Genomic DNA, 21,802 nt, shown 5'->3' with positions numbered 1-21,802 from the left:
CCCTTTGGCAGCCCATTGGGCCATTATGTGATCTCAGTAAATGGGTCAGAATTGTAGAGTGGGAGCAGTGCCTTCTAGCTGGTCTACAGGAGTTTCACTGGTTCACCAAAGATTTTGGGCCATACGGTAAGGTTGTGCCCATAAACCCCACCATCCTAGATGGAGAGCAGAGGTTGCTCATTATTCAGCTTTTAGGATTCCACAGCTTGCCCATAACTGTGGCTTTCCACTTTGTTCTAGATCTGCCTCGTGATTGCACATTACTCACAGCCTAAAGATCTCCAGCTGCTGTTTGGGTTTGCATATGCCAGGGAGCAGTGCCAGAATTCAGGTAATATGGTGGGAATTCCGGTGCCACGAGCAGATTGGTGGTTTGCTTGATCCCCCTTGGTTACGCAGCGTGTGGTTGGGAACTAGAATGCAGTGCCTGCAGATGTGGCAGGGTCCATTGTGGTCTTCAAGAGGGAATTAGATAAACAGAGAAAAGAAAAATTTGCAAGGCTGCATCAAAAGGGCTGGGGGTGGAATCAGAGTTGCTCTGGTAGAGAGCAGTGCACGCATTCGGTAGATGAACAGAAGCTGTAATTCACTGAATGCGATCGGGAACTGGCCACTAATGGATATGGCGAAGAGGGAAATGCTGTAACTCATGGTGTGAGAATGAGTGTGCGCGAGACACAATGATGGGGTGTGGGGGAGCACAGGCTGGAACCTTGCAGACTGTTGCTGTGCCTTGATCATACTCAGTTTTCTGCCTGTGCCTTGGTGTGTGAGTGTATGGAGGGATCTCTAAGCCATGCTCCTCTTTAGTTGGCAGAGTGAATGGAGCAGACTCCAGTTGGCAGACACCACTGTTTGAAACCTACGCAGACTGGGACAGGGAGATAAAGCGAACTGGGGCTTCGGAGTGGAGAGTCTCGTCTGTCAACGAGCACTACACCACTTCCACCAGGTAGGAAAACCGCAGCGGTGTTGGAACATCCAGTGGTGTTTGATGTGTGATTACTGCAATTAGTTTAATTATCTCAGGAGCACAGTAAGCTGGGACCCAAGGGAAGCAGAGTTGTTGGGTCAGGTGTGGCAAGCTGTGAGGGAGAGTGCCAGGCCTGGGTAGATGAACTAGCCAACACTGACGAGGAGTGGAGAGGGTAACGAGGCAGTCATGTGGAGGACAGGTAAGTTGCAGGTGGAGCTAGCGAGGTAGATGGGGATAGGATGGTGGGTTGGGATTGGGGGGCTGGCTTTGAGAGTAGCTGGAGATGGAGTTTTAGCTGAGGGCAGGGTCATGGCATGAGATGGTGGCCAGCCGTGTGTGCAGAGTTTGACGATACAAATGCCTTATTGTAAGGGTTTTCTGTATTCTCTAACATTCTCTTGTGACTTCCAGCCTTCCAGAATACTTTGTTGTTCCATCATCCTTGGCAGACGAAGACTTGAAGCAACTGGCTCCTTCTTTCAACGGTGCACGGATCCCAGTGAGTGTTGATCTTTAGTCACATAGTTTGGGAGTTGGTGAACAAGTTCCATAATTAAAGCGTCAGTTCACCCCAGGCATCCAGTTCCGGTGACTGGCCTTGAATTGGATTGTTGGAATCCTGGAGCAACATCACTACTTCCATTATCCTTGGGTCTTCTTTCTTTAACAAACTGAAAACCGTCATTGCTGTTTCTGCTCCCGGACAGAACAGTCTGAGAGTGGAGCCAGATTCACAGAGGCAGAAATTAGTCCTATCTCTTGGATCCTAAACAGTAGTGCAGCAGGTAGTGCTGCTGCCTCACAGCTTCAGAGACCTAGGTTTGATCCTGACCTTTGGTGTTTCCCTGTGATGGTGGATTTCTTCCGGGTGTTCCAGTTTCCTCCCACATCCCAAAGACATACAGGTTTGTTAGTTAATTGGTCGCTGTAATTTACCTCTGGTGTAGGTGGATGTCAGAAGAATCAGAAGAGTTGATGGGCGTGTGAGAGAGAATAGGTTACAGGAAGATCACTGTGGAATGGGACTGGTGGGAAGTCGGTAGAACTGGCATAGACTAGATGGGCCGAGTGGCTTTCTATGTCATTTGAGGAATATGAAAAATGAAAATGTACGTGGGGTTACAGTATGAAGTGGGTGTTGAGCAAAGTGTGATGAGGGCAGCACCTGGTATGGATCCGTTTTGGTCCTGATGACTCTACTGGTGTGAGCCCTTGATTCTACCTTGTTTACAAAGTAATTATTGAAATAGTAAAACCTTTCAGCTGGAATGAGGTCAATCTGTACAATACTGGTTACTTTGATGAGACTACGTTTATCAAAGGGTGCAGAGTTTGTGATCGAGTGAAAGGTTTACGTTTCCGCTTGCTTCTGTTCTAGATGTGGTGCTGGCATCATTGGACAGGCAGCGCCCTGGTGCGTATGGCCAATATTAAACCCGGGATACAGCTGAGAAAACATGATAGAAGGTAAGGAGATGGTATCACCATTGTTCCTTGTGTGTCCCAACCCATCCCCACCCACCCTTGTCTGTCTCCAGTTAACAGAATAGTGATCTTCAACATGAGCTGGTGATTCAGACACAAGAGACTGCAGATGCTGTAATCTGGAGCAAAAAGATAAACTGCTGAAAGCGGGTCAAGCAGCATCTGTGGAGGCCAAGGGATGGTCAACATTTCCTGATTCAATGACTCTCCCCAGGGTAAAGTCCCTGGAGGTACCGACTCTCCCCGGGGTACGGTCCCTGGAGGTACCGACTCTCACCGGGGTACGGTCTCTGAAGGTGCTGAGATTCCAATAATTTCAACAGTGATATGTTATTCAGCTGTCTGAACGTGAAGGAACGCATTGACTGACAGCACAATCGTATTTTACATTGTAGTTTCTCAATGAATCTTTATTCTTTTTTGTTAGGATCCTTAAGGCGATCGCACAGAGTCATCCGGAGAAGAGCGAGGTCTTTAAATCTGACCTAGATAAAAGTTTACCAAAAGTATCGGAAGTGCAGGCAGCACTGGTCAGACTAAAGCAGCTGTGTATTAATGGTGAGGTGCGATTCAGGGCTTCTCCTCACATTCTCCGCCTCTGTTTAATGTTACCCAATTCTACATAAGTTCTCTTGTTGTATTTTTGAAACATGGAGTGATTGGTTTGTCTGTGTGTCTTGCACTTGTTGCAGTGATCGGTGTGCCCTTGTATTCTGCATATGGTTGCTTGCCCTTGTTGCAGTGATCGGTGTGCCCTTGTATTCTGCATATGGTTGCTTGCCCTTGTTGCAGTGATCGGTGTGCCCTTGTATTCTGCATATGGTTGCTTGCCCTTGTGTCCCTCAGGAATGTGTCGTGGCTTTCCTATCTGTCCAGCCCATTCATTGAATTCCTGCAGTTGCACTCAGTGTTGGAGAAATGCGCAATCAGCATCTCTGTCGCTGCTATCCATTTATTTTTATTCATTACTGGAACCATAGAACCATAGAACAATACAGCACAATACAGGCCCTTCGGCCCACCATGTTGTGTCAACCCTCAAACCACTCCTAAGACTATCTAACCCCTTCCTCCCACATATCCCTCTATCTTAAATTCCTCCATATGCTTATCTAACGAACTTGACCAACGTATCAGCCTCCACCATCACCCCAGGCAGCGCATTCCATGCACCAACCACTCTCTGGGTGAAAAACCTCCCTCTGACGTCTCCCTTGAACTTCCCACCCATTACCTTAAAGCCATGTCCTCTTGTATTGAGCATTGGTGCCCTGGGAAAGAGGGGCTGGCTGTCCACTCTATGTACTCATCTTAATATCTTGTATACCTCTATCACGTCTCCCCTCGTCCTCCTTCTCTCCAATGAGTAAAGCCGTAGCTCCTTTAGTCTCTCCTCATAATCCATACTCTGTAATCCAGGCAGCATCCTGGTAAATCTCCTCTGCACCCTCTCCAATGCCTCCACATCCTTCCTATAATGAGGTGACCAGAACTGGACACAGTACTCTAAGTGTGGTCTAACCAGAGTTTTGTAAAGCTGCATCATTACTTCACAGCTCTTAAACTCGATCCCACGACTTATGAAAGCTAACATCCCATAAGCTTTCTTAACTACCCTATCCACCTGTGTGGCAACTTCCAGTGATCTGTGGATATGAACCCCCGGATCCCTCTGCTCCTCTACACTGCCCAGAATCCTGCCATTTACCTTGTTTTCCGCCTGGGAGTTTGTCCTTCCAAAGTGTACCACCTCACACTTCGCCAGATTGAACTCCACCTGCCATTTGTCAGCCCAGCTCTGCATCCTATCAATATTCCTCTGTAAGCTTCGACAGCCCTCAACACTATCCACACCACTGATCTTCGTGTCATCTGCAAACTTGCTAACCCACCCTTCCACCCCCTCATCCAAGTCATTAAAAGGCCACCATTTATTGCTCATCCCTACTTGCCTCTGAGAAGGTGATGGTCCTTGTGGTGAAGGAAATCCGTTGGGCAGGAGGCTTCAGGGTTTGGAGCTAGCAGTGACGCAGGACCAGCAACATGCTTGCAAGGTAGGGTGGCGTGCAACTTGCAGGAACCTGTAGGTGATGGTGTTCCCCTTCGCCTGTTGCCCTTTTCCTTTTTGGTGAAAGAGATTGTGGGTTTGGGAGGTGCTGATGGAGTAACGAGGATAAGTAACTGAAGTGCATTTATAGATGGTGTACACTTCAGTCACTGTGCATCAATGGCTGATTGAATGTTCAGGATGACAGATGGCCTGCCAATTGCTGGTTTGTCCTGGGTGGTGTCTAACTGCTTGAGGATTGTTGGAGCTACATGCTTCCAGGACAGGGGTGAGTATTTGATCACGGTGGTGACCTGTGCCTTGTAGATAGTGGAAAGGCTTTGGAGTGTCAGAAGGTGAGTCACTCACTACAGGGCACCCAGGCTCAGACCTGCTGTTGTATTTATGTGGCTGTTCCAGTTGAGTTTCTGGTCAGTGGTGACTCCCTAGGATGTTGATGGTGGGGAACTCAGTGATGACAATGCCATTGAATGTCAAAGGTTGGTGGTTGGACTCTGCTTGGAGATGGTCATTCCCTGGGACTTCTGTGGTGCAAACGTTGGTTGTCACTTCTCAGCCCACATTTGAATGTTGGCCACCCTTCCTGCATGTAGGTATGGGCTACTTCATTTGCTGAGGAATTGCAAGTGGAATTGAACTTTGTACAATCATCAGCAAACATCCCCACTTCTGACCTTATGGTAGAAGGAAAGTAATTGATGAAGCAGCTGAAGATGGTTGGGCCTAGGAATAATTACCTCCAACGATTAGCCATTTGTACTCAGCGCTGGAGGATGGTTGTTGAGCCAGTTCAGAATTGTGCTACCATTAAATCCCCTCCACCAGAGTAAAGCCAGCCACAGCTCGCTGTTGGTACTGGGTTTACTGGTTTATTCTCAGTGACCACTGAGATGTGAGGCAAAAGATAATCCCTGTATCTTTCTGAGGAGTCAATTCCCTAATGAGTATGTGTAGAAAATGGGGTTTGGGCTGAAGTTGCAGTCTCTGCATTTTGAAAACTGACTGTTGGTTTCTGTCAATCCTTTGGTCACTTCCCGGCCAGTCCCAGGTCTCAGCCAACTGCACCTGTTACCATCAGTCATGTAGATGCGTGCAGTTCTCCCTGCTGGGAGCACTGCTTCCATCATTTGCATCTTCTCGTTGAGAGATGTAATCATATAAAATATAATCTGTCCCACTAGATTCATTTGAAGAAACTGATGAGAAGTGGCTGTCCTTGTTGGAGAACACTCGGTGGTTGGAGTATGTCAGGTGAGCACAGTGAGAGAGAGAAGGGCTGTTCACTTCTCCTGGTCCATGGTGGACATTCTGTTGTACGCTTCAAGTCCAGAGGGAAAGCGGGGGCTCCTGGTCAATGGCTTTGGGGTAGAAACTGCTGGGTGTCGGCTCTCGCTGACCCAACAGCGCATTGTGTTCCAGGCAGCACTCGATGCCTTCCATTGAGTTCCACTAATCCTGTTCTCCATCCGTGGGTACTTGTGGAGCCAAGATTAACTGGAGCTGGGTCTCTGTCACATCTGCGGAAGATTCCCCGGTAATGGGAGGATTTTCCAAAGCTCAGATCACTTTGTACGTTCAGTACACACTAGGGTATTGAAAGTGACCGTGAACTCCCCATGATTCAGCAGCCAGGCCACCGGGTCATTGTTAGGTGACCCTTGGCACCGGTCGCCCCTGGTACTGGTCACCCCCGGTGCTAAAGGAGCTTTCAGCAAGACTGAATTAAATGTTTATTTTTATTGCACAAGTAATGCCTTCCTGTGTCCACAGACTGTTCCTGAAGCACTCAGCAGAGCTCACACAGTGGATGTACAGCAAGAATATTTCTGTCATCCTTCAAGGTGAGTTTTAAGTATTTTACGGTAAATATGGAATTGTTATGGAAAAAGATAGAACTGGTCCTCGTATTGAAGTCCTAAATTGGGGGAAGGCTAATTTTGATGACATCAGACGTGCAGGTAAAGGAACACTTGGCAAGTGGGAGGCTTTTCCAACTGAGATAGGGAGAGTTCGGAGCCAACATGTTCCTGTTAGAGTGACGGACAAGGCTGGAAGAATTGGGGAATCCTAGTTTGTGAGGGATATTGAGGCTTTGGTCAGGAAAAAGGAGAAGGATATGTGACTTGCAGATGGTGATGCTGCATTGCATTTGGAGTATTGTGTACAGTTTTGGTCACCCTGTTATAGGAAAGATATTGACAAGCTGGAGAGGGTGCAGAAGAGATTTACGAGGATGCTGCCTGGACTAGAGGGCCTGAGTTATAAGGAGAGGTTGGCTACACTGGATCTTTATTCCTTGCAGTGTAGGAGAATGAGGGGTGACCTCAGAAATTTATAAAATCATGAGGGGTATGGATAAGGTGGGTCATAGTCTTTTCCCCAAGGTTGGGGAGTCCAAAATTAAAGGGCAGAAATACAAAATAAGAGAGGAGAGATTTAAAGGAGACCTGAGAGGTAATCTCTTTACACAAGAGGGTAGTGAGTACCTGGAATGAGCTGTCAGAGGAAGTGGTCGAGGCGGGTACGATTGCAACATTTAAGAGGCATTTGGATAGATACATGGAAGGGAGGGGCTTTGAGGGTTATGGGCCAAACGCTGGCAACTGGGACTAGCAAGGAAGATGCTGCGGTCGGCATGGACCAGTTGGGCCGAAGGGTCTGTTTCTGTGCTGTATTACTCTATGACTCTGAGGCACGGGTCTGAGACAGGCAGCTGGGATCAAGCGAGGAACACAGTGGGAGTATAAGAAGCAAATTAGGAGAGCAAAAAGGGGCCATGAGGTATCCATGATAAGATAAAGAAGAATCCTAAAAGATTGTAGAAGTACAGTATATTCACAGGAAAAGGGTGGCTAGGGAGAGAGAGTAGGTTCCCTTAAGCATCAGTGTGGTAACCTATGTGTGGAGCCACAGGAAATGGGCAAGGTCTTAAAATGAATATTTCTTGTCTGTATTTACAGTGAAGGACATGGAAGATAGTGAGTTCAGGGGAGGGAACAGTGATATCCTGGAGCGTATCAACTTTACAAAAGGGGGAGGTGTTGGAAGTCCTGAAATACATAAATGTGGATAAATCCTTGAGTCCTGACCAGGTGTATCCAAGGATATAATGGGAAGCAAGGGAGGAGAGTACTTTGGTCTTGGCAGAGATTTTTGTATCTTCGTTAGCCACAGGTGATGTATAGAAGACTAGAGGCTCGCTAATGTTGTACCTTTATTTGAGGGCAGCAAGGATAAGCCAGGATATTACAGGTCAGTGAGCCTAACGTCAGTGGTGGGAAAGTTATGAGGGGATTCTGAGAGACAGGATTAATTTGTATTTAGAAAGGCAAGGAGTGATTAATCAGAATCAGGTTTATTACCACTGACGTATGTCGTGAAATTTGTTGTTTTGTGGCAGCAGTACAGTGCAAGACATAAAGACATAAAAATTACGATAAGTTACAAAAGTAAATAAATAGTGCAAAAGAGGAATGATGAGGTAGTGTTCATGGGTTCAGGGACCGTTCAGAAATCTGATGGTGGATGGGTGTGGGAGATCACATTTCACAAATTTGATTGAAGTTTTTGAAGAGATGACCAAGAGGATTGTTGAGGGCAGGGTGGTAGACACTGTTTATGTGGACTTTAGCAAGGCCTTTGAGGTCCCAGATGGTAGGCTGGTGTGAAAGGTTAGAACACATGGGAATATGTGAGCTAGCCAATTGGACACAAATTGACTTGGTTGTAGGAGGTGGAGGGTTGTTGGAGGCCTGTAACCCATGGTGTGCTGCAGGGATCAGTACTGGGTCTCCTGTTGTTTGTCACGTATATTAATGAATTGGATAAGAATGTAGGTGATGTGATTAGTAAGTTTACAGATGACACCAAAATTGGTGGTGTGGTGGACAGTCTAAGGTTACAACAGGATGTAGATCAATTGGGAAAGTGGGCAAAGGAATGGCAGATGGAATTTAACTCGGACTAGTGTGAAGTGATGCATTTTGTTTTGGAGGTTGAACTAGTACAGGGTATGCACAGTGAATGGTAGGGCCTGGGGTGTGTTGTTGAACAGTGAGACCTTGGGGTACAAGTACAGCATGGAAGCAGGTCCCTTAGCGCAAATTGTCCATGCCAACCAAGGTGCCTATCTACGCTAGTCCCATTAGCCTGTGTGTGGCCCATACCTCTAAACTTTCTTATCCATGTACTTATCCAAATGTTTTTTTAGATGTTGTAAAGTTAAAAGTGACAGATGAGGTAGTAGAGGCAGGAACAATAACAGCATTTAAGAAGCCTTTGCACAGGTACTTGAATGAGCAGAGCATAGAGGGACTATGGTGGGATTAGTATAGATGTGCATGATAGTTGGCGTAGACACAGTCGGCCGAAGGGCCTTTTTCTATGCTGTACAACTCTATGACTTGTACAGTATAGAAAAAGTAGCTGCTTTTATAACTGTGTGTTTACGGTAATGTGTGTTTACATCAGCACGGCATTGAAGTGTACAGAGCAATGTTCAGGGAAGCTGAAGCTCCTTCAGTTAGTTCAGAGGGGTTGATGTGGAGGTTATGCATCACTTGTATATGAGGGGCAGTTATTAACTCATTAAAATCTACTGGTTTCTCAGCACAGTAACTAACAACATTGGCAGCTGTGAAAGGAATTGTTAGCCACAGATGGACCACATCTGCTTTCCTCTGACCTAAACTTCTGTGATGCAGCAGTTAGTGCTGCTGTCTCACAGGTTCAGTGTTCTGGGTTTGACCCTAATGTCAGTGGCTCTCTCTGTGGTTTTTGCTTGTTGCCCCGTGTGGGTTTCCCTCTGGTTTCCTCCCCCATCCCAAAGAGATGCTGGTTGCTTAATTGGCCTTAGTGTGGTTAAGTGGCAAAAAAAAATTAAAGCGGAATTAATGGGCATGTAAGAGAGAATTCCTGTTTTAAGAAGACCACTATCATCCTGGTACCAAAGAAAAGCAAGGTAACATGCCTCAATGACGACCGACCAGTGGCTCTGACATCCACCATCATGAAGTGCTTTGAGAGGTTGGTCATGGCACTCATCAACTCCAGCCTCCCAGACAACCTGGACCCATTGCAATTTGCCTATCTGCGAAACAGGTCTACAGCGGATGCCATCTCCCTGGCCCTACACTCATCTCTGGAGCATCTGGACAGTAAAGACACCTACGTTAGACTATTGTTTATTGACTACAGCTCTGCCTTCAATACAATAATTCCAAGCAAGCTTGTCACCAAACTCCAAGACCTAGGACTCAGCACCTCCCTCTGTAACTGCATCCTTGACTTTCTGACCAACAGACCGCAATCAGTGAGGATAGGCAGCAACACCTCCGACACGATTATTCTCAACACTGGTGCCCCACAAGGCTGCGTCCTCAGCCCTCTACTCTACTCCCTATATACTCATGACTATGTGGCCAGATTCTGCTCTAACTCCATCTACAAGTTTGCAGATGATACCACTGTTGTAGGCCATATCTCAAACAGCAATGAGTTGGAGTACAGGAAGGAGATAGAGAGCTTACTGGAATGGTGTCATGACAACAACCTTTCCCTCAATGTCAACAAAACAAAAGAGCTGGTCATTGACGTTGGGAAAGGGGGCGGTGTACATGCACCTGTTTATGTCAATGGTGTTGAGGTCGAGAGGGTTGAGAGCTTCAAGTTCCTGGGAGTGAACATCACCAACAGCCTGTCCTGGTCAAATCATGTAGATGCCACGGCCAAGAAAGCTCACCAGTGCCTCTACTTCCTCAGGAGGCTAAAGAAATTTGGTTTGTCCCCTTTGACTCTCACCAACTTTTACCGATGCACCATAGAAAGCATCCTGTCTGGATGTATCATGGCTTGGTATGGCACCTGCTCCGCCCAGGACCGCAGGAAGATGCAGAGAGTAGTAGACACAGCCCAGCGCATCACGGACACCAGCCTGCCCTCCTTGGACTCTGTCTTTGCCTCTCGTTGTCTTGGTGTAGCAGCCAGCATAATCAAAGACCCCACTCACCTGGGACACTCTCTCTTCTCTCCTCTTCCATTGGGTAGGAGATACAGGAGCCTGAGGGCACGTACCACCAGACTTAAGGACAGCTTCTACCCCACTGTGATAAGACTATTAAGCAGTTCCCTTATACAATGAGATAGACTATGACCTCACGATCTACCTTGTTGTGACCTTGCACGTTATTGCACTTCACTTTCTCTTTAGCTGTGACACTTTACTCTGTACTGTTATTGTTTTTACCTGTACTACTACAATGCACTCTGTACTAACTCAATGTAACTGCACTGTGTAATGAATTGACCTGTACGATCGGTTTTTAAGATAAGCTTTTCACTGTACCTCAGTACAGATGACAATAATAAACCAATAACAATACCAATAAGTTTTGGGGTTCAGCGAAATAAGGAAGGGAGCTGATGAGATTGATGTATTGGAAGCTGGTATGGGCCTCCAGTCATAGTAAATATTAAATGGAGCTCAGTGCTTGTTACAAAGCTTTTCATCCATGAAGACTTTGTGTTCCTTCACCAGAGGAGGAGGGACGAGACCTGAGCTGTGTGATTGCCTCCATCATGCAGCTGATGCTGGATCCTCACTTCCGCTCCACCCTAGGATTTCAGAGTCTGATCCAGAAGGAGTGGGTTGCAGCTGGTTACCGTTTCCTGGACCGATGTAACCATCTCCATGAGTCAGAGAAGGATGAGGTGAGCATCACGTGTCAGTGGTTACCTTAAACTTAGTGTTTACTTCTGAGTACAGCACAGCACAGTAAGGATGAGGCTGGGAAATGGAGAGACTGCAGGCACGGAATGAGTAGTGTTAATCTTCCTGAAGCAAACAACCGATCTGGCTTGGATCAAACTCTTGTGTTGTATGTGGCCCTACCAAGACTGAGGAGCATGTGAGAGCAAGTTACATCTGCTCACTTGTTCTGGTTGCCGTTTTCACCCCCTTCCCACCCCCCACTAATCGACTGGGGGATAATTTACAGAAAGTTCTGTGGGGAAATAAGAAGGGAATAAGAGAGCACAAGAAAACACCAGGAATAGAGTGGTCAGGGGGAAGATGAGGTTGATCAGAGACCCAAAAGGAAATTTATTCATGGAGGCAAAGGGTGGGGCTGAGGTTCTAAAAGATACTTCACATCAGTCTTCACCAAGGAAGAAGATGCTGCTGGAGTTGAGCAAAGGAAGATGTGATGGACAGGCTAAAGTTTGATAAGGAAGAGGTACCAGAAAGACTACTGAAGTGGATAAATCACCTGTTTGGATGGGAGGCATCCTCGGTTGCTGAGAGATGTGAGGGAGGGAATTGTAGGGGCCCGGCTTGTGATCTCCCAAATGTCTGCAGGTGCAGAGGACCCTGACTGGAGAATAGCAAATGTTAACCCCTTGTTTAAGAATGGAATAACTGTAAACCCAATTGCTACAGATCAGTCTGTTCAATCTTGGTAGTAGGGAAAATTCTAGGATCATCAGGATAAAAATTATCAGTCACTTGGACAGGTGTGGATTGATTGGAGAAAACCAGGGTAGATTTGATGAAGGCAAGTTATGTCTAACTGCAGAGTCCTGATACAGGGTTTCGACCCATAGCATCGACAGTTCCTTCCTCCCACAGATGCTGCTCAACCCACTGAGTTCCTCCAGCAGATCGTTTGTTGCTCCAAATTCCAACATCTGCAGTCTCTTGTGGCTCTCTAGTGTCTAACTAACTTTGATAGAATTTTTTGGTGAAGATGAAATGAAGCTGATATGATATATTTGGACTTCCAGAAATCATTTGATAAATTGTCACTTGAAAGACTTGTCAAAATTGAAGGTAATGGAATAAAAGGAGCGGTAGCAACACAGATGGAAACCTAGCTCGAATAGGACACAGATTAGGGAGAGGTTACTTTTCAGAGTGCAGGGCCGTTCCCCAGAGGTCAGTACTCAGACCACTACTTTTGTTAATATATATTTAACGATTTGGACTCTGGTGCACAGTGCACGATTTCCCAATTAGCAGATGACAAAAAACTTGGAGACTTAATGTACTGAGAGGACAATAGCAATAGAGTTCAATAGACAGAGTGGTGGAAAGGGCAGATGAAAGTTAATGCTGAAAAATGTGAGGAAGAAAGAGGTAATGTAGTGGGGAGGGTCAGTGACAAAGATCTGTGGGTACTGCGAACAGTTCATGTGGCATGAACTGTGGGATGAGAATATGGTAATAAAAAGCTCACAGGGATCCTGGTTAGAGGACAAGAGCGAGGAAGTCAGGGGAACTTTTATAAGATTCTGATTTGAACAGAACTGGAGCACTGGGCAACATCTTTAGAAGGTTGTAAAGAGTTAACAAAATGGTTCGAGGGTGAGAGATTTTATTTATGTAGCGAGACTGGAGAAGCTGGGGTTATGCTCGGTACAGAGGAGTCTGTGATTGGCAAAAAAACCAAAAGTGAAACAGTAGAGGAGTATTAGACTGCTGGTGCATTCTAAAGGTCACCAAATGGGAGAGGTGTAGAAAGGGAAACCTGCAGGGAGGTTATGAAGAAATACAAGACCTGTAGGGTAGTTATAATGGAGGACTTCAATTGTCCCAACATAATCTGTGCTGGTAATGATATTAAGGTTAAAGAGGATGAAGTTTCTACATTGTGTTGAGGAGCAGTATGTTTCTGGCCCAGCAAGGAAGGAAGCATTGCTAGATCTGGTTCTGGGAAATGGGATGAATCAAGAGCACCAAGTTCTGAGAGGGGAACATTGAGGAGATGGCGATCATAACATCATAAGGTTCAAGTTAGCTACAGGAAAGGAGCAGGGATAATCCAAAGTAAAACGATTGATTGGACAAAGGCCAATCAGTAGAATGAGGGTGAATCTGACCCTGGTAAATTGGAGCCGAAATTTGGCGGACAAAACTAAAAGAACAATGGACGGGCCATAAGGAAAAGGAAGAGATGGCTGAATGTAAATTATTACTGATCCTGTGTTGTTTTGGATTTATTAAACTCATTAAAATATCAATGTTTGAACACCATTTGCCTTTGGTTGAGCTGTGAGGTGAGACAATTAATGCTGTCGATCTCCTTGTAACAGTGCAACTGTATTAAGGTTAAAGTTGTTTATGTACCAACAGTGTCCTCTGTTCCTGCTCTTCCTGGATTGTGTGTGGCAGTTACTGCAGCAGTTCCCAGCTGCCTTTGAGTTCACTGAGACCTATCTGACTGTCTTATATGACAGCTCAAGGATATCCCTGTTTGGCACCTTCCTTTTCAACAGCCAACACCAACGGGTGCAACAGAGCCAGGTGAGTGAACTGGGTGTGCCAGCACCCACTACTTCTGGGAGGACTGTTGTTGCTGACTCTCGTGAAGCTTTCCTTTAGGTACTGACTGTTGTTGAGATAACCCTGCTCCTGGGAGTGAAGTGCGGCCTCCTCTACATCAATGAGACCCGACGCAGATTGGGTGACCGCTTCATCGAGCGTCTTCGTTCTCTCTGCCACAAAAGCAAGGATCTCCCAGTGGCCATCCACTTCAATTCCACATCCCACTCCCATACTGACATGTCTATCCATGGCCTCCTCTACTGTCACGTTGAGGCCAGATGTACGTTGAAGGAACATCTCATGGTAGTCTCCAACCAGATGTCCTCAACATCGATTTCTATAACTTTCCAGTAATCTCTCCTACCCCTTTTTTTTCTCCTTTGTCTTCCCTCACTCCTGTGGCCCCCTTTCCCCTTCACCTGCCCTCATGACCTGCCCATCTATTCCCCACTTCCTTCCCTTTATTCCAGAGTCCACTGCCCTTTCCTACCGGATTCCTCCTCCTTCAGTCCTTTGCCTCTTCTATCACCTCTCAGCTTGTTACTTCTCCCCCTGCCCCACCCCCATCCTCCTACCTTCCCCCTCTCCCCTGGACTCGCCTCTCCCCTGCCTGCGTGGACTCCTCCCCCCAGTCTTCTTACTCCAGCTTCTGCCTCTTCCTTTCCAGTCCTGATGAAGGGTCTCGACCTGAAACATCAACTGTTTATTTCCCTCCATAGATGCTGCCTGACGAGTTCCTCCAGCATTTTGTGTGTGTTGCTCCAGATTCCAGCATCTGCAGAATCTCGAGTCTCTGTACTTCCCGTTCCTTAGAATTTTCTCCAGTAATTTCCCTGCCACCAACATAACGTTCACTGTCTTGTAGTTACTTTGTTTATCCCTGCTGTCGTCCTTAAATAAAGGAACAACATTAGCTGTCCTCCAGTCTTCTGGCACCACACCTGTGGCTAATGAAGGTGCAAAAATCTCCGTCAGAGCCCCAGCTATCTCTTCACTTGCTTCACATAGTGTTCTGGGATAGATCTCACCTGGCCGTGGGGAATTATCAACCCTTATCTAACCTACATCTAACACCTCCAGTTTCTAAATATTAACCTGCTCCAGACTATCAATGTATTCCTCCCTTAACCCACAATCCTCTATATCCTTCTCCTCAGTGAATACAGATGAGAAGTATTCCTTTAGGACCTTGCCCACACCCCCTGGCTCCACACATAACTCCTTTAGTCCTTAAAGGGACCCACTCTTTCCCCAGATACCCTCTTGCTTCTGATGTACTTTTAGAATCATTTGGGAATTCTTCTTAATCTTACCTGCTAAGGATATTTCATGGCCTGTTTTTGCCCTCCTAATTTATTTCTTACGTACTCTAATATGGTCTCTGTATTCCTCAAGGGATTTGCTTGGTTGTCATTGCCTTTACCTGTCATGTGCTTCCTTTCTTTTGCCTTATTGAATTTTCAACAAACTTTGTCATCCAAGGTTCCCTAATCTTGCCATTTTTGCTTTTCACCCCTAGCAGAACCTTCTGGCCTGAACTCCTGCTGACCCTCTGTCGTTTACCCACAAGCTTCTGCTCCTAATTTACTTTCACCAGGTCCTCCCTCGCACTGTCAAAATAAGCCTTCTTCTAATTTAAGACCTTAACTTCCCCCCACCCCCCAATTCCCCATTTCTTTTTTTCCCTTTTCCTTGGAGCAGACTCGATGGGCCAAATGGCCTGCTTCTGCTCCCTTGTCTTGTGATCTTGTGAACACCGTAACCACCTTGAATCTTACAGAATTATGGTCACACTTGCCCCCACTAATACCTGTACCACTACCTGGTTTCATTTCCGAAGATAAGGTCAAGTACATCCCCTTCTCTGGAGAAATTCCTGACTGACTGTTAGAATATCAAGTATTTATATTTGTAAATGTGCTGGATCTGCAGTAATTGTGTTTGCAGTGTGATCATTAGATTTATTTTCCTACTCTGCAGGATTTTGCTACTAATGGGAACCTTCAGTGCGAAGGGAAGTGTCTGGAGCTTCCTTCTGTGTGGAACTGGTCACTGCAGTTCACAGCCAAGGATCTGACGCTCTTCAATAACCCTCTGTACATTGGCAAAAGTGTGAGCTGCGTGCAGAATGGGACAATCAAATCCTTCAAAAGAGCAAAGGTGAGAGAGCCTGAGAGCTTTCAGAAGTTTGTACCTGCCTTTCAATGTTCTGTGGTTGCTCTGAGATCACTTCTCAACACTGGATGCTCCTTCCTTTTCTCCTGGGGAGGATTTTGTTTTGCCCAGTGTTATCAACTTGGGTTGTGTTTGATTAGCTGCTTAAACTAAACAGACTTTCACATCTTTGTGGTGCCATATTTGACCCCTAAGAGTTTTATGCTTTCATTAAGACAATCCCTCTACCTCCATGGCATTACTAGGCTCCACTCCTGCCTCTCTCTCTGTCTGATGCCAAAGTCTGTATCCATGGCTTTGTTCTAAGCTTCAGTTATTTCCATATGTTCTCAACCACTTCATTCTATCTTCTGAATGTTGTTCAAAAGTCTGCTGCCTGTTCCTTCGTCCATTATCCCTGGAATTATTGATGAACACTGGCCCTTGTATAATGACTGATCTCACGTACTCTTGCCCCTCACTACCTCTGTGACCCCTCCAGCCCTACAGTCCTTTGCCATTGCTCCACCATTGGTTGCCAGGCATTCAGTTGCCAGCTTCACAGGAAATCCCTCCCTAAATCTCTCTGCCCCCTTTCTTCCTTCAAGATGCTTCTTAAAACCTCTGTCTTTAACCAAGCTTGTAGCTGCTTGCCCTGTTGTGTCACCGTGCCTCACTGTTGATTTTGTTTGCAGATCATTCCTGATATGGGCTGGTTTGCAACGTAAAAGTTCTATGGCAATGGAGGTTGTCATTGTTGTTAAAATATGAATGTATTCAGGACCAGAGGGCACAAGAAGTCAGGTTCCTTTGTCGATGACTTAACTGGACAGCATGTTCCTGTTAGAGTGAAGGGCAAGGCTGGCAGGAGTAGGGAACACAGGTTGATGAGAGATAGTGAGGCTCAGGTCAAGGAAAAGGAGGAGGCACATGTCAGGTATAGGCAGCTGAGATCAAGCAAGTCCGTTGAGGAGTATAAGATATGTAGGAGTACACAAGGGGGAAATCAGGAGGGCAAAAAGAGAACATGAGGTAGCTTCGGCAGATCAGGTAAAGGAGAATCCTAAGAGGTTCTAAAAGTTTATTTAAGAGCAAAAGGGTAACTAGGGAAAGAATAGGTCTCCAATGTGGTCATCTATGTGTGGAGCCACAGGAGATGGGCAAGGTGTTAAATGAATATTTCTTGTCTGTATTTACTATGGAGGTAATGGAAGCTGAGGAATTCAGGGAGAAGAATAGTGATGTATTGGAACATATCCACATTACGACAGAGGAGGTCTTCAGGCATATTAAGGTGGATAAATCCCCGGGGTCTGACCAAGTGTATCCTAGGACATTGTGGGAAACTAGGAAGATTTTGCAGGGGCCCTGACAGATATTTGTATCACCTTTAGCCACGGGTGAGATACCAGAAGACTAGAGGATGGCAAATGCTGTGCCTTTATTTAAGAAGGGCTGCAAGGACAAGCCAGGGAACTACAGGCCGGTGAGTGGTGGGAAAGTTACTGGAGGAGTTTCTGAGGGACGAGCTCCCAGAGGAAGCTTTTGAGATGTGTACAATTACAAAGTTTGAATTACATTTTGACAGGTACATAGATAGGGAAGCTTAGAGGCATATGGACCAAACACAGGCAAATGGGTCTAGCTTGGATGGGCATCTTGGTCGGCATGGACAAGTTGGGCCGAAGGGCCTGTTTCCATGCTGTATAACTCTATGACTATAACTGGTAACCTGCTGAAGATTAAGGCAGGCTGGTTAATGGAAAGGGATACAGATGAAGTGGAAATAAAGTGGCCACATGAGGTTGAGAAGCATGTAGATTGTTGGAGGAAGGAAAGGTAAGTGGATTCAGTCAGCAGAAGGTATTATGGTGTGTTGGTGGTGAGAAGTGAAAGCTGCAGGAGGCCATGTGTACAACGTCAGGGAGAAGGGAGGAGTGTGAGTGAGATTGGAGGGGGAATGACTGTAGTCTTTGCAAGCTACTCTGTGCAGGAATGCACAGAAGTAATTTTTTTATTTTATGCTTAATTCTTATCAGAAAAATTCCTCATCCTCCATCTACTCCGTGTACACCATGAAGAATGGGCGGCTCAGTGACCAGCCTGACTTCTTTCCGCGCAAGAACTCGACAATACGAAGACCAAGCCTTGACTTGGCAGAGTTGAACGAGAGCCACGATCGACACATGGAGCGCTACTTCAGGGACTGGCTCTCAAAGCCCTTGGACCTACATGGACTAATCTTGCCGTACCTCAGCAACCCACATACCCAGCTCTGGAGGCAGTGCTATTTGCGCTGGATTCCTGAGGCCCAGATCACGAATGGAGGGTTCATCAGTGCATTTCACCAGATCTCGTTACTGGCTAATGACATAGAAAAACTGCAACAGCGTCTCCGTCAGTACCAAGGTGACCCCCTGCTGTCGGGCTCACCACAGCTCAGCAAGCGCAGGATGTATTTCCGGGCTGAGGATTTCACCGACACTCCCGGGATGCCTGACTATTTCTCCTCATCCTTTCCCTTCTCTCCCATTGGGAATCTCTGTCGACGGAGCATTCTGGGAACACCACTAAGCAAATTCCTGCTAACTGGTGCCAAAATGTGGCCTTCCACAGAAACTCTGGCCAATGAAGACTGAGGATCCAAGGGTGATGGACACTAAGAACTGATGTCCCACCAAAGGCCAAAAGCTAAATCTAATCAGACTGAGACTGACGTGTAATGAACATGCATGAAGATAATTAACTTAGAGATTTGCACAGGTATTTTTAAGAGGAAAGGGATGAGGGAGAAACCACTTACTGTAAAGATATGACATCTCCCAGGGTTTTGTAAACACATCTGCTGAAGCAACCCTGTCTTTCCTCTAAGCACAATTGCAAGCATAAGCTGCCAGGATTGCCTCCTTTAAGTCTGACATCCTAGTGTGAGATATTGGGTGATACAGTGGGTTAAGCACTAGGTTTAACTCTGGGCCCAGTCTAACAGGTTGGAAGTCTGCCTGCTGTATGACCCTGGCTGGAATTAGTTTCTCAACAGCAGAAATCTTGCACTAATTGTTATCTCACTGGGTGGCTGAAATGCAAAGCATTCTGCAGCACTAATACCCTCTCCTTAATGGCCAAGTGTGCCTGTAGAGTTTACATAAATTTTTAAAAAAGCTATTCCTGTATAAATTATTTCTGTACATTGAAAGAGGGACAATTTCTGATCAGGTTGAATTCCAGCAGCTCTGTGTTGAGATTGTCTGTGGTGGCCCCTGAACCTCCACAGCCTGGAGACACAGGCTCTGCATTTGGGATTATAGAGAGTGGAGGAATGTTCACCTCGACATTACTGTAGCCAGAAGTGCCTCTCACAGTTTCATCTCTCAGCAGCTCATGATACATCACAGTGCGTACTGGCACGTTAACATCAGCTAACGAGTGGTACCTCAAATACTGAACATTGACCATTTAACATCAAAGCTTAAGCACTCGGTCCATTGTTCTCACTGCCCTACGTACTCTGATATAACACAGTCCCCGGAGGTGCTGACTCTCCCCGGGGTATGGTCCCCGGAGGTGCTGACTCTCCCTGGGGTATGGTCCCCGGAGGTACTGACTCTCCCCGGGGTACGGCCCCTGAAGTTGCTGACTCCTCACACCTATAATTATTTGAAGCTTGACTTGTGAAACTTTAAGTGCCTGACTTTTGTAATTCTGGAGTGTGACCAGCTCTGACTGTTGTAAACACACTCCTGATGATGGTTGATGTAATTTTTCCTGTGTTGCATTGTAACAATGTGAGTGGGAAGGCTGCTCCCAGCTATGCAACTCTTTAACTGACCACTGAAATAATTCCTGTGTGAGTGGCTAAACTTAGGACCTCACACAGGGAGTTGGTATCTTAAACTAGGTTTTAAAGCTGTCTCCTTTTTAAGTTAAAGCAGTGAGATCAGCCCGACCTTTGTGCTGAGAATAATCCGGCTGCTTTTCCACAAAATGAGCATTGTTTAACTTTATTGACACAGGAGGTTCTTTTGCATTGTCTGGTCATCCCTGGCAGCACACTGAGAGCAGTTTAGGATTAATGGCAGTCTGCATTTAGTTATCCTCAGTGGAGTCAAGGTGGAAACATGCACCTAGAATCATGAGTGGGAAGGCTGTGGAGTTCGAGGTGAAGCAACTGTGAGGAAGGATCCAGAAGCTCAGCTTGTATCACTGAGCTGTTGGCTCCGCATGTCTCCAGTATGGTATGAATCCTGGATTGCACAGATTCCCATTGACTGCTCACTAGCTGAAATCGCACAAATATTTATTTAATTCCTTGGGTTTTGCCTTAAATGCAGCAGTATTGGGTACTAAAAGCTGCTTAGATCTGGAGAAAGGAAAGCAATTAATTGGGAAATCTCATGTTCATTAAATGCAGCATTTACAAAGCAGGTCAGTCAGCCTCTGAAAGGTTGACACTATGTTTGGCTCTGGGCAGGAGTCAAAGATTGGAGTCCTGACCCAAACATTAACTAGGTTTTTCTCTTTCAAATGCTGGTGATCTGCTGTTTACCAGAATTTGCACTTTATCCTTACTAATTGGGTCCATTTTACCAGCTTTTAACCCTTGAATAAGCAAGAACATTGTTGGAATGTGACTTTGTGCTCTGATAATTGCTGTGGTCTTTTTTTATAATCCTCCATACCCTCACGAGAAGCTGTAGGTGACTGGAAGCCCCAGCGAGCTTGTGTGGAAGATGGATTCTCCTCCAGATATTCTCGCTGTGGGATCCATGTTCTGAAAATTTGAAACAAGCTCAGCTTAAGTGGAGAGCATGGTGAATTTGGGTCTGCCCACTCTTTGCCAAACAACAGCAAAAATCACCAAAAATTGTGTTGAACTCTGATCAGTCTCCAGCACTGTAAGGAACTGGTTTTTGTCTTAGTTATGACTTTAGTTTAAGTGTTTCCACCAGACTGTAGGAAATAGCTCTGCCTTTAAGTTAAATCACTCTGAGCACAGTGTTCATCTGCAGCTTTGCCAATCCTGTCTTGTGTCTCTGATAAGTCTCCTTCCACTGATTTATTTGCAGACAGTTTGTTCAGTGTTATTTATGGTGCACGTGGGGATATATTATTTAAGGTACACAAAGCAATTGTATCCTCATCCTGTAACAGTCCTTGAGATAAAATCTCCAGCAAGATCTATTCTGGAAAAGTCACTCTGAGAGACACAGTTGCCTTTAGCCAGAAGAGTTCCCATAGTAATTTTTTAAAAACAAAACTACCATGAACTTATGAATAGGGAATGTGTATAACGTGTCTCTGCAAGAAGCAGAAGTCTGTTCATTATGAAATCCACTTGCTTCGATCAATTATTGCAGCATTTCAAATTCTATAACTTGACTCTTAGACACAGGGGAACTATTCGTAAATATCTGGACCATTTGCAGAAGCTCAGATGCAAAGAACCAGGAACTGTGCAAACCCTTGGGCAGTAGCGTGACTGATCAATTTAAACGCTGCTGCAGTTTAGACACATTAACTCCAGTACAGAATCTGCAGATTTCCCCATCCTGACCAGTACATGAAATATCCCTGGTAGATTTTGTCAGTTTGTACTTCTGTTTGCTTGTTTATTTCTGCATTCTGCTATTTATTCAATGCCTGCTTTTATTTAATTACAGGTTTAGCAGGTGTTTCTCTGAGTGGATATGGAAAGGGAGGGTGCCTTTTGGCTGTTGCATTGTATGTATCACAAAGTCTTTCCATCGTGTTTATCACTTCATCCAGTGTGCCTTAAGTGAAGCAATAAATATATTGGTGT

The 21,802-nt window shown here is 45.8% G+C and overlaps 1 protein-coding gene across 2 annotated transcripts in view; it reads left to right on the top strand.

Annotated features, from left to right (window-relative positions):
- Positions 1-21,802, top strand: part of mtmr10 (myotubularin related protein 10) — a 51,794-nt gene extending 29,992 nt beyond the window's left edge. Inside the window, exons 6-17 of one of the 2 annotated variants that reach the window (XR_007958495.1) lie at positions 241-331; positions 811-952; positions 1,388-1,475; positions 2,355-2,443; positions 2,889-3,019; positions 5,711-5,780; positions 6,300-6,370; positions 11,065-11,237; positions 13,657-13,827; positions 15,829-16,008; positions 18,042-19,533; positions 19,567-21,789. Coding sequence is in view for 1 of the 2 variants with exons in the window: in XM_052042702.1 (XP_051898662.1) it covers positions 241-331; positions 811-952; positions 1,388-1,475; positions 2,355-2,443; positions 2,889-3,019; positions 5,711-5,780; positions 6,300-6,370; positions 11,065-11,237; positions 13,657-13,827; positions 15,829-16,008; positions 18,042-18,641 (1,806 nt within the window). In the remaining variant the exon portion in view is untranslated. Of the gene's footprint in view, positions 1-240; positions 332-810; positions 953-1,387; positions 1,476-2,354; positions 2,444-2,888; positions 3,020-5,710; positions 5,781-6,299; positions 6,371-11,064; positions 11,238-13,656; positions 13,828-15,828; positions 16,009-18,041 lie in introns of both variants that reach the window. The other variant, XM_052042702.1, reaches the window with a different exon arrangement.

Source organism: Pristis pectinata, chromosome 32 (genome assembly GCF_009764475.1).
Source record: "Pristis pectinata isolate sPriPec2 chromosome 32, sPriPec2.1.pri, whole genome shotgun sequence".
Classification (NCBI taxonomy): domain Eukaryota; kingdom Metazoa; phylum Chordata; class Chondrichthyes; order Rhinopristiformes; family Pristidae; genus Pristis; species Pristis pectinata.
The sequence above is the reverse complement of the archived record's forward strand: the minus strand, read 5'-3'. Positions and strand labels throughout refer to the sequence as shown.